The 12729-nt window shown below is 42.5% G+C and overlaps 1 protein-coding gene and 1 long non-coding RNA gene across 5 annotated transcripts in view; one reads left to right on the top strand and one right to left on the bottom strand.

The window, feature by feature from the left end:
• LRP11 (LDL receptor related protein 11) overlaps positions 1 to 12729 on the top strand; it is a 65809-nt gene that overhangs the window by 28612 nt on the left and 24468 nt on the right. For all 4 annotated transcript variants that reach the window (XM_029224369.1, XM_029224368.1, XM_029224367.1 and 1 more), the window contains exon 6: positions 10801 to 10896. In XM_029224369.1, coding sequence (XP_029080202.1) covers positions 10801 to 10896 — 96 coding nt within the window. The remainder of the gene's footprint in view (positions 1 to 10800; positions 10897 to 12729) is intronic.
• On the bottom strand, positions 6999 to 12692 carry LOC114896365. The gene is made up of 3 exons (XR_003793758.1): positions 10909 to 12692; positions 8833 to 8952; positions 6999 to 7441 (listed from the first exon to the last, which is right to left on the bottom strand). It is a non-coding gene; the product is annotated as an uncharacterized LOC114896365 (long non-coding RNA).

Below are 12729 nucleotides of genomic sequence, written 5' to 3'. Positions count from 1 at the left end.
CTCATCAGTTAATAAGAGCTTCAACCAGATGACCCCTAAGGCCCTTCTAGCCTGGTATCTGTTTGGGGGAATATGAAAAGCCTGACGCTCACGCAGGATTCCATCAGCCCTTGTCCGTGCTAGATATTGCTCTGTGATCCCAGTTTTATCTCCTGGGGGTTGAGGACTCAGCCTCAGAACCCTTTTGCAAATAATGCTCCAGGCTGCCACCACCGGTTAATGATAGTTGACACGCAATCTGAAATATTTTTGCATCTCTATTTTTTTTTTAAATTTTTGGCCTTCCTGCACGGCGCAGCAGCATGTGGGATCTTAGTTCCCCGACCAGGGATCAAACCCTTGCCCCCTGCAGTGGAAGTGCAAAGTCCTAACCACTGGACCGCCAGGGAAGTCCCTGCATCTCTATTTTTGTTCTTTTTGATAATAAGCCTTTGACTTGGGCTATGAAGACGTAAAGAATGGAGTTTCACAGATGCAGAGAGATTAATATCCAGTTATTATTTATTCTATGTATTATTTTTCTTAATCACTAAAGTAATATGTATTTACTGTAGAAAATTTGGAAAATATAGAAAACTATAAAGAAGAAAATTTAAATCATCTAGCAAAACTCACCATTAACATCTTGTTGCATTTTCTTCCAGTTACTTTTACTTATATACATACACACATGCATTTATTCACTTTTAACAAAATTAGGATATTATTTTTACAAAACTTTTATTTTTCTCACTTATGAGTATTTTCATACGTTATTAAATGTCCATCAAAAACACAAATTTTGAAAGTCCAGGGTGGGAATTCCCTGGCGGTCCAGTGATTAGGACTCTGCGCTTCCACTGCAGGGGGCACAGGTTGGGGAACTAAGATCCCGCATGCTGCGCGGCACAGCTAAAATACTACAAACAAACAAAAAAAAGTCCAGGGTAAAGAAAGTGGGAAAGAAAGAATAGAACCTTGAAAGTGTTAGAAAGGGCTCCCACAACACATGGTTTCTGTTTGGACAACATCCCCCTTCTCCCTCCTCTTCTGTTATCCCTGAGACCACCAGCCTGGAATCCCCAGCCTCCAATTTCATGTGATTTGAAATTATGTTATATTCAGCATAACATAGTAGACTTAAAAATGCATTATTGGGGCTTCCCTGGTGGTGCAGCGGTTGAGAGTCCACCTGCCGATGCAGGGGACACGGGTTCGTGCCCCGGTCCGGGAAGATCCCACATGCCGCGGAGCGGCTGGGCCCGTGAGCCATGGCCGCTGAGCCTGCGCGTCTGGAGCCTGTGCTCCGCAACGGGAGAGGCCACAACAGTGAGAGGCCCGCGTACCGCAAGAAACAAAAACAAAAACAAAACAACAAAAAAATACATTATTGTTTGTGACCTATGCCTGAGTTTTACAAGGATTATCAGCTAGTACAGTAAATATGAACAAGTTAATTTTTCTGCTGCCTCCTTCCCCCGCAGACTTGTGAGTTTAAATAACACTTAACTCATTGAAGAGACGCTAAAGAGATACTAAGATTAATACCAATAATGTGTACAGAAAGTAATGAGATGCAGTTTTTCATGTATCACATTGGCAAAGGTGAAAACATAATAATGATGCTTATAAGAGTACAGAGAGGGAGATACTGGTGGTCCAGTGGTTAAGAATCCATCTTGCAATGCAGGGGATGCCGGTTCGATCCCTGGTCAGAGAACTAAGGTCCCACATGCTGCGGGGCCGCTGAGCCCGTGAGCCACAACTAGAGAGAAGCCCGTGCACTGCAATGAAGAGCCCATGTGCTGCAATGAAGAGCCCATGCGCTGCAATAAAAGATCCCACGTGTGCAACTAAGACCGGATGCAGCCAATAAATATTAAAAAAAAAAAAAAGAGAGTATGGGACTTCCCTGGTGGCGCAGTGGTTAAGAATCTGCCTGCCAATGCAGGGGACACGGGTTCGAGCCCTGGTCCGGGAGGATCCCACACACTGTAGAGCAACTGGGCCCGTGCGCCACAACTGCTGAGCCCGTGCGCCACAGCTGCTGAGGCCCGCACACCTAGAGCCCATGCTGTGCAACAAAAGAAGCCACTGCAATGAGAGGCCCGCCCACTGCAGCGAAGAGTGGACCCCGCTCACTGCACCTAGAGAAGGCCCGCGCGCAGCAACGAAGACCCAACACGGCCATAAATAAATAAATAAGACTTGACCTTTAAAAACAAATCCTTAAAAGAAAGAGTACAGAGAAGCAAGTCTCACATACTTCTGGTGGGATTCAAATTAGTACAGTCTTCCAGAGGGCAGTTTCTGAAGCTTTGTGTGTATGCCTTGACCCAGTTATCCTGCCCTTGGGAATTTATGCCAGGCATGTTACTAAGGATGAAGTTAAGGGTGTGTGCGAATATGCAGTTCCACCAGTGAACACACACTCCGTCCTCTTAGAACCGTCGGAGCGGATCACAGCGTCGCAGTGGGGCTTGCGCTTGCTTGGGATGCAATAGCACAGTGGCTGCGCTGTTGAAGATGGTTGCAGTTGCAGGGCCTGTTGCCTGCGTGGCCCAAGTCATCCATTCCCAAGGCTGTCTGTCCCCTTGTATATGACCCAGCCGAAGGAAAGAAATCTGGTTTCCAGCTCTGCAGAGTGCTAGAAAAGTGGCGGTGTATCCACATTCACACTGAATCTGCTTTTTTGTTTGTTTTTGTTTTCGAAATGAGAATTCATGTTCAGCCCAGCAGGTTAGCCAGATTCTTTAAGGATCCGGATTAAGGCATGGACTTAGTAGAACGCACAACCTTCTGTATGGAGGTGAGGGTTTCTGCCTGCACTTTCTGGGATTCCCATGCCAAATATGCCAAAGCCTCGCTGTTCGCCTTATCTCTGGAGGTAATGAGCAAGCAACTTCTGCCTTCGCGTTACTATGGAAAGTATTTTATTCAGAGGGGACATTCTCACAAAGGATATTTAAAGGGATTTTTTCACACGCCCCGTATTTCATATTTTCATTCCGTTGAACTACCTTTATTCTAACTGAGAAACCATTTTGAAACTATACAGCAACACCTCTGGGAAGGTGCTTTGAATGTGTTGAAGTCTATTAAGCTGAAGAGTCTATTATGTTCCAACACGGTGGCAGGAATCAACTGGATTCTCGAATGGAAACCCAGCTAAAGGAGATGTATGGTGGCAGGAATCAACTGGTTCTCAAATGAATGGAAACCCAGCTAAAGGAAATGTACGGTGGATCACAAATGAAGATAATCGGATGGTTATTTCCACAAACTTATTTTGAAGGGAGTCGTCCTCTCTCGTTGACCTACTCACTTGTCTGGACAATGCCACCTAATGAGCTATAATCAGGAGGTGCCTTTAAGCACACCCAGGTACTCTGGGGCACTGAGAGAAACGTTGGTCTTGGAAGAGGCACCTCCTACCTTCTACGAGGCATCAGTCTAAAAGCTTTGGTCACTGTAGTGGGGACTACATAGTTTTATTATTTGAGATCTATAGATGGTTTATACAGTAAATTCTATTTTGTGACATCTGACCCACTTGGGTCAGTCCCAAGGAACCACTTGGTTTCAAACACAATGACATGGTTTATTTTATCTAGAAGTTAGTTGAATACCTCCAGCATTCTGCTAGGATTAAACTATTACCCTCCAGCCAAATACAAATACGTTCGTAAACACTGATAGTTTTCTTAGCCTGCCTCCAAGAATGAACTTGGAACTCCTTTAAACTAATCTTTGACAAGCTGTAGAGGCTTTTTCAAGGCTGCCTAGTACAAACAATATGAAAACAAGCAAAGAGAATGCCAATGAGTTTTATGACTGTAATGAGGCCTAAATAACATTTCCAGTATGAGCAGACCAACTGTCACTGGTTAGCTGTGATCTCGTCCTAGGACAATGCAGAGCATTTCCTGAAGAGAGCTTCCTCTTACCTGTCTTGCAGACATGCAGTGTGGTCTACCAGTGAATAGTGAGAAAGGACAATTCTGTGGTCTATGTTAGTTGGCAGTGGTCACAGGAAGCTATAGGACATTCTGGAAGGCAGGCCCATATAGTAGCCACTTTCCCTGCTGGTTTTCCAACTTCCCTTTGGAACATGCCTGCCTGTTCTATGGTGACTGAAAATGAAATTAAAATAGCTTGCATCCGGCTTCCAACTCTCTCTGTGAATGCATAGCTATGCATGATAAACATAACACAATAGATCATACAGAAGAGGGAAAAAATAATTTCCTAACCCTTCTAAAAGGATCATTACCAAAATGAATTATTTGCATAAGTAAATGATGGAATTTTCTTGTTTTGTTCTGACTGCTGCGTTGGTTAGAGCCTATGATAGGATGTATGGAGGTGAGGCATTTTTCTGTGCCATTCCATATGCTGAGGTCTAGGAAGAGTGAATCAGGCGGTCTGGAAAATTATGGTCAGTTCCTTCAAAAATATAGAAAACAGAAATTCACATTTAAAATACCAAGATGGCAGGGCAAGTCCCCTAGGCAATTCTAGAGTCCATGATGGTTGTGTCTTCTGAAGTCTCCTGTGTACACTGCCCTCTCCCTAATACCTGATCTCTCCCAGATCCTGTATCACTGGCTTTCTCTCCCCAGGGTATGAAGGCATTTAAGAAAATACTTTTCAAATGTGACAACTGAAGATTCAAAATGAATTGTATAGTTTTTTAAATGAACCCATGTCCAAGGCAAGGTCTCCTTTCCAAGAACAATTAACCTATTTCTCTACTGCATCCCTAGTAGAGCCTTGTCCCAGACCTTCCTAAGGAAATGTAAATTTGTGATTTTGCCTAGATTTGAGTATTAATTTGCTAAGATATGAGTAAATAAATATGGTGTCGACTATAAGTTCTCAGAGCTGTGACTTTGAGAGCAGTATGGTTCAGTGGAAAAGCTCCTGCTTTGGATCAGTCCTGGGTTCTAATTCCAGTACCACTGATTACTAGCAACCAGGTAATAAACATCACTGAACTTCATTTCCTTACCTGTAAGAGGATAATATCTTCTCACAGTGTCACTACAATGAGATATTATGTGTAAATATAATTTATGTCTCTCAGTAACTGCTAGCACTATATGAATTTTTGCTAGAACATTCAAGTCCAGTGGCAAGAGAGCTACAAGCCTGTAAGATCGTTAATTCAAATCAAAAATGGAAACAGTGTAGGGGTGGTCCCACTCCTGAGTTCCTCTCCAGAATTAAGATGAACGATCTCTCATCTTCACTGGAAAGAGACAGAGGGGGGAAATTGTGAATGCAGTTATAGGCATACCTCGTTTTGTTGGACTTTGCAGATACAGCATTTTGTACAAATTGATGGTTCATGGCAACTTTGCGTTGAGTAAGTCTATTGGTACCATTTTTCCAACAGCATTTGCTTACTTCGTGTCTCTGTGTCACGTTCTGGTAACTCTTGCAATATTTCAAACTTTTTTTGTCATTATTATTATATTTATGGTGATCTGTGACCAGTGGTCCTTTTTTTTTTAGTTTATTGTTTTTTTTAATATAAATTTATTTATTTTTGGCTGCAGTGGGTCTTTGCTGCTGAGCATGGGCTTTCTTCTAGTTGCTGCGAGCGGGGGCTGCTCTTCGTTGTGGTGGGCAGGCTTCTCATTGCAGTGGCTTCTCTTGTTGTGGAGCACGGGCTGTAGGCGCACGGGCTTCAGTAGTTGTGGCACATGGGCTCAGTAGTTGTGGCGCACAGGGTTAGTTGCTCCGCGGCATGTGGGATCTTCCCGGACCAGGGCTCGAACCCGTGTCCCCTGCATTGGCAGGCGGATTCTTCACCACTGCGCCACCAGGGAAGTCCGATCCTTTTTTTTAGTTGAAGTACAGTTGATTTACAATGTTGTGTTAACTTCTGCTGTATAGCAACGTGACTCAGTTATGCATATATATACATTCTTTTTTTAATATTCTTTTCCATTATGGTTTATTATAGGATATTGAATATTGTTCTCTGTGCTATACAGTAGGACCTTGTTGTTTATCCATTCTATCAATATATATAAAAGCTTACATGTGCTCACCCCAACCTCCCTCTCCATCCCTCCCCCAACCCCTCCCCCTCGTCAACCACCAGTCTGTTCTCTATGTCCGTGATTCTGTTTCTGTTTCATAGACAGGTTCGTTTCTGTCATATTTTAGATTCCACATATAACTAATATCATATGGTATTTGTCTTTCTCTTTCTGATTACTTCACTTAGTGTGATAATGTCTAGTTGCATCCATGTTGCTGCAAATGGCATTATTTTGTTCTTTTTTATGGCTGAGTAGTATTCCATTGTATGTACGTACTACATCTTCTTTATCCATTCATCTGTCGATGGACATATAGGTTGCTTCCATGTCTTGGCTACTGTGAATAGTGCTGCTTTGAACATAGGGGGCGCATGTATCTTTTTGAATTGTAGTTTTGTCTGGATATATGCCCAGGAGTGGGATTGCTGGATCATATGATAATTCTATTTTTTGTTTTCTGAGGATCCTCCATAGTGTTTTCCATATTGGCTGCACCAACTTACATTCCCACCAACAGTGTAGGAGGGTTCCCTTTTCTCCACACTCTCTCCAGCATTTGTTATTTGTTGGCTATTCTGACTGGTGTGAGTTGGTACCTCATTGTAATTTTGATTTGCATTTCTCTAATAATTAACGATATTGAGCATCTTTTCATGTGCCTCTCGGCCATCTGTATGTATGGCCAGTGATCTTGATGTTACTATCGCAAAAAGATTTCGACTCACTGAAGGCTCAGGTGATGATTAGCATTTTTTAGCAATAAAGTATTTTTTATTAAGGTATGTACATTGATTTTTTTAGACATGTGCTTTCGTACACTTAATAGACTACAGTATAGTGTAAAAACAACTTTTATATGCACTAGGAAACCAAAAAATTCATGTGACTCAGTTTATTGTAGTAGTCTGGAACTGAACCCATAATATATTCGGGGTATGATTGTATTTTATATTTTTCCACTGGATGAAAGACAAGCCAGTTAATCTTCTGAAAAGAATTGGAGACTGGTAAATTTTGGTGTTGTTATTTCTGGCTCATTATTTTTAAAAAATTAGACATGAGTTCTCAGCCATGTGATCTTTCCACTTTCAAATTTATTACAGGTGACAGTACTCACTGAGTGCCCATCATTGTGCACTCCTGTGGTCATTACAGCAACCTAATGATGTGTTCAGATCATTACCCACATTTTTAGATGCAGACAATGAGGCACAGAGGGTTTAAGACTTCAGACAAGGTCACACAGCTAGTAAATGATGAAGCCAGGATTTAACTTAACAGTCTTATACCAGCCCCAGCGGGAGGATAGCTTGTGCAGCAAGCCTTGCCGTGTGCTCGAGGACCTTCTGTCTTAGCTACAGAGCCAGGAAGCAGCTACAGCTCCATTGAGCCCTGCTTGTATGTACTTTCTGTTAGGGCATTAGAAACACAGAAGAAAGAGATCCATGAGCACTGGAGTAATTGGATTGACTACTTGTAGGGCTGTACTATGACTTTCTGGGCCCTAGGCACTTCATGGGCCCCTTCCTCCTTTACAAAAAATAATAATAATAATAAATATATATATACACACACACACACACATATATGTATGTGTGTGTGTGTGTGTAAAATTACTGTGTTGGTATAGAGATGAATATGACATGGGCTGGATTCACTATTATATATTTATTATTATTATATTCCTGTTTTTTGTGATTTTCTTTTTTTTTTTGGCCACACTGCCCTTGGCAGTGAAAGTGTAGAGTCCTAACCACTGGACTACCAGGGAACTTTCCTGGTTTCTGTGATTTTAAAAGAAATTAAAGGGAATTCCCTGGTGATCCAATGGTTAGGACTCGGTGCTTTCACTGCTGTAGCCTGGGGTCAATACCTGGTCAGGGAACTAAGATACTGCAAGCCTCTCATCGTGGCCAAAAAAAAAAAAAAAAGGAAAAGAAATTAAAACCTTTTTGTGGGCCCCTAAAAGTAAAAGTGCCATGGGCTCTGAGCTCTGTGCCCATCGTGCCTAGGGGACAGGTCAGCCCTGGCTTTGTGATGGATGTAGGCATTCAGGCATGCTCCAAGGTATGGGTAGAAATAATCTGAATAAATGGAAAGCCAAGATTTCAATTAATGGCGTGAGCAGATGGAAATGGGAATGAAAATTGCTTAAGCAGGGCACCCCAGCTGCCCAAACTGGTGAGTGCTTGTCCGGGAGAGAAGGCAACATGGAGAGCCTTGAAGATTTGACCAAGGGATCTTGCACAGGCTGAGTCAAAAAGGATAATAACAGAATTTAGCAACTTCAGTACCCAAAGCTAGTTGAGAAGGAACAGTACCGTCCATGCTAAAGCTTTCATCCACCCGTGACAAAATGAGGAAAGTAAGCACAATGTAGTGAGTTTTTTATAAGGCTAATTTTATTCGGTTTAAAGAACTATCCTTTTTATGCATTAAATCCTTCATGATTTGGGCTTTTAGACATATCCTTACTTTACAGTGAAGTGAAGGTGATAGCCTTAGTAAATGGTCATTTCTTTTAATATCTTTACTTGGCAAAATTAAAAATTGACAACCCTAAATTGGCCCCCAAAATTATTTTGAATTTTCATTGGTCCACAAAATCCAAAGGTGTTGAAATCACCTCGCCATGTGGACAAGAGCCTAACTTTACTATGGCCCCAGTGCTACACCAGCCCTATCATCTAGATTCAATATTCCCTGTCCCCATCTTACTGGGACACAGGTATCCACAGCCCCAGGGGACAGTCACTTTCGTCCATGGACTGAGGAGCTCAGCCACAGTAATAGCAGTTACCTGTCTGGCTCTTTCCCCTTTGGCTCCTCGATGCTCACTGTCTTCTTTTACAGTCTCACCCCGGATGTTCCTCTTCTTTTTCCTCCCCTCCCTGTTTGGGACGGAGTGGGGTTTCCACCACTACAGTAAAGAAGACAAGGGTAGAAATCAGTTTGAAAGATAACATCTGGTTCTCTAGCCTGCAGGAAATTGCTTATGCCTTACTCATCTCTCTCCTCGTTGGGCTCGAGTTTACGAAGGAAGCCCAAATTATTGGCTGTATTTAGGCTGGCACGCATGGTCTTTTAGAGGCACAGTAGAATGCAGTGAACCTGCTATGGCCTTGGCCGCGAGAAGCAAACATGGGCTGATCTAACTGCACTGATGCTGAGTGAGTGGGATGAGTGGCCTCTGCAGACACACTCCAGTAGGAATGTCTGAAAGCAGAAAGGCCAGGGAGGAGGCTCTTGCAGTTCCCGAGGCATAGGTGATGGAGACCTAAGGCTGCGTGCGGCCGAGAGGCAGAGAAGAGGTCTGCTTGACGTGGTGACCGATGGGATGAAGGGCTGGGTGAGAAGGAGCATTAAGGATGCCGTAATGAAATAACTGTATCGACAGCCCCTTCTGATTAACAGCATTAACACGTGACTACAATGGTCATTTTAAATCATTGCCTTTTCTGGCTCTAGTAGGTATCTGGAATAACTCCGCAGTTTTCCATTTTGCAGTTGATTTTGTGATCCTTAGTGAATTCATGTATACTTCTTATTACAAATTACCAAGGAATTTTAGGTGCTACTTTTGTTTTTGTTTTTTTTTGCGGTACGCGGGCCTCTCACTGTTGTGGCCTCTCCCGTTGTGGGGCACAGGCTCCGGACGCTCAGGCTCAGCGGCCATGGCTCACGGGCCCAGCCACTCCGCGGCATGTGGGATCTTCCGGGACCAGGGCACAAACTCGCATCCCCTGCATCGGCAGGCGGACCCTCAACCACTGCGCCACCAGGGAAGCCCTAGGTGCTACTTTTGAATAGTCTTGTTTTAGTTGCAGGTGTTATGAACATTTCTGTTGATACCATATGAGTAAAGAAGCTTTAATTTTTTTTGTTTGTTTCTTCATAAAATTCCTCATGTCAGCAGATCATTTCCAGTTCCTTTCCATTAAGCACTATATTTTGCAAAAATCTCACTTGAAATTACACTACAGCCCGAGGGTAACTCCTTAATTACCATACTGTCAATATAATAAGCACACAAATGCTATGAATTCCTGGATGGGCAAATAGTAGAATGACACAGCCATGGCTCATCAGAACCTGAGATAAAAATCCTGAGATTTGATCTTTCTGTATATTTGCTCTCAGTAGTATAACTGAATAGAACAGGTAAACAGTTAACAACCTGTCATTAAATCGGAAGTGCTGGTTTCCACCAACAAGCAGTTAGACACACCTGAGTTTAAATCTCAGCCCTATGACCCACTGACTACTTGAATGAACCCGGGTAAGCGCTGAACCTCTCTGAGTCTGACCAGAAAAAAATGCAGCTATTAATGCCTGCCAAGCAGCATTGAGGTAAGAAAGTGAAGTAGCATGTCTGAGTGCCTTACGTATGCTCACTGTTCATTTTCTAGAGGAAGACGTTTCTGGACTGTTTCTGCATTCCATGGTATAAAGTCCAAGTACCGTTGACTTCTCTAGCTGAAGTCTTTCCTTCCTTCTCTGGGTCGGGGAGGAAGTTCTGGGACAGTGTGCTTTTTCCCCCCATCTCTGTCCAGTGGTTTTTCACTAGCCTTACACTCTGCTTTATTAAGTTGGTCACATTACTTATCTCGAGTTTTAGTATCAAACATAGGCCTGTGTTTATTGGAGAAATAAAGCCCGTAAGTCCTTTCTTTAAGTCCATCCTTAAAAAATAAATAAGGATCTGTTTTCATGTCTGTTCCCTGAAGTTTCTGATGTACCTTCAATATGTTTTATTTATTTTCCACAGATAGTGGTTCCTCAGGGAAGCACAGAAAAGAGGAAAATTATATTTTTGAGTCAAAGAGCAATCGAGGAGGAGGGGAACATCCAGCCCCAGAAGCAGGTAAATGTTTACCTTGGAAATTCATTGCAGAGCAGAAACATTTACGGAGCCACATATCTTGTAGCTGAGGTTATTAGATGAATCTGCAAGAGTCCATGATAAGAACAGGGATCTGTGGGTCAGAAGAACTAGTATATTCTCATCTCCTATATCATACTTCATCTTGGGACTCTTGAACTAGTATCTTCACATCTTTGGATCTCAGCTTCCTCTTCTATAAGTTGATTGGACTGGATAATCACTACAGTCCCATCCAGGTGTAGCATTGTGTGGAACGAGTGATGCTTAGGACATAGTGGTTAAGAACCAGATGCCAAGGTTCAAATCCTTCGTCCATCACTAACTCGATGACCTTGGGCAGGTTATCTTTCTCTGGATCTCAATTTCCTCATTGGTCGATGAACATAGTAACTATACCTGCCTCACAGAGCTGTTAGGGAGAATAAATGGAACGGTCATTATAGAGCATATAGCATATCACTTGGCTCATGCAATAAGCCATATAAATGATGCTATTGTGATTGTTATTTGTGATCAACAAGGGCAGAGGTCTTAGAGTACCCAGTTCTCTCTCCAAGTGCTCCAGTGATAAAGACGGAAGACAACGGGAATGGTGAAAGGGTGTAGGTGGTACAGGGGATATTTAGTAAGTGGAAGAAGAATACTGTAATTTCATAATTTGGGTTATTTTTAACTAGAAAGAAAATACTTTCAAGATAGTCCTGTAGAAAGGTAAGTTTTAATCCTAAATCTCATAAACTAATTAGTAAAAGAAAACTTAGAACAAAATATGATTATTAAGCTATGGATCTAAACATTGAGAAAACTTTTTTACACTAGAAGTAGTCTTTGTAATATCTGAACAATAGTCAAGTATAATTTTTAAATAATAGATGGCTAAAATAACCCAGGTATCAAGTACCTAGATGCTGCCCAGGCTGCTGGCCTGCTGGACTTAGCCTGTCCCAGGATGTTTGAATAAAAACACCCATCGCCTTTCGACATACAGAGAGAACTGGGCCTGCCCCTTACCCCCATGCCCAGATGTATCCAGAGAGCCTCAGTTCTGATTGCCCGGTGCCTGTCCTAATTGTTACATATTTGAGTGTCACTCCCAGTCTTAGGAACAGAATACCCAATTCATCCCCTTAGCTGGTTTCTAAGAAAACTATGGTGATGTGTTTTAGAAGGGGTTGGGAAATTTTAAATCTCAAATTACCTAAACTAAAAACACTGAAGAAACTATGCCAACTGAGTACTTAAAAGTCAAGAATAATTTTCAGTATCCTAGCAAGTACTTTATGGGAGACTTCATGTTCTTTGTCATCAAAGCATTAATCAGGAATCAGATTTGACAGTTCAGCAACCTCATATCTGACCTTGGCAAACAGAAAATTCCCCTAGATTGTATGCGGTTTTATTGTTGCCATAGCTACCTCTGAGCCCCAGACTTGGGATTGGGGTCTTCAGCCACAGCTCCCTTCCCCTGCAGCCTAAACGCTGGTGTTTTCAACAAGCTGAACTCACTTAGAAGGGCAGCCTCTAATCATTCTCCTACCCTGAACAAGCAGAACTGGGTCTGGGTATTGGGTTCCAGTTGGTAAGAAATGGTTTGGGGTTCCCAGGGTTTCTTTGGGGGTTGACCAAAGTCTCTTTTTTTGTCCAATTCCTTTGTAACATATCCCTCTTCTGTGGCTAGTGCAGGAAGATGCAGGGGGAACTGGCACCCTCAGGTCCAAACTTAGCCCTTTCAAAACTTCTTTCCTCAAAGTCGCCATTAGGAAACTGGAATGTATGTGCCAGCTCTAGAATCAAATTATAGACTGTTGGTTT

This window comes from Monodon monoceros, unplaced genomic scaffold (genome assembly GCF_005190385.1).
Source record: "Monodon monoceros isolate NGI ecotype Baffin Bay Population unplaced genomic scaffold, NGI_Narwhal_1 Super_Scaffold_15, whole genome shotgun sequence".
NCBI classification, from domain to species: Eukaryota; Metazoa; Chordata; class Mammalia; order Artiodactyla; family Monodontidae; genus Monodon; species Monodon monoceros.
The sequence above is the reverse complement of the archived record's forward strand: the minus strand, read 5'-3'. Positions and strand labels throughout refer to the sequence as shown.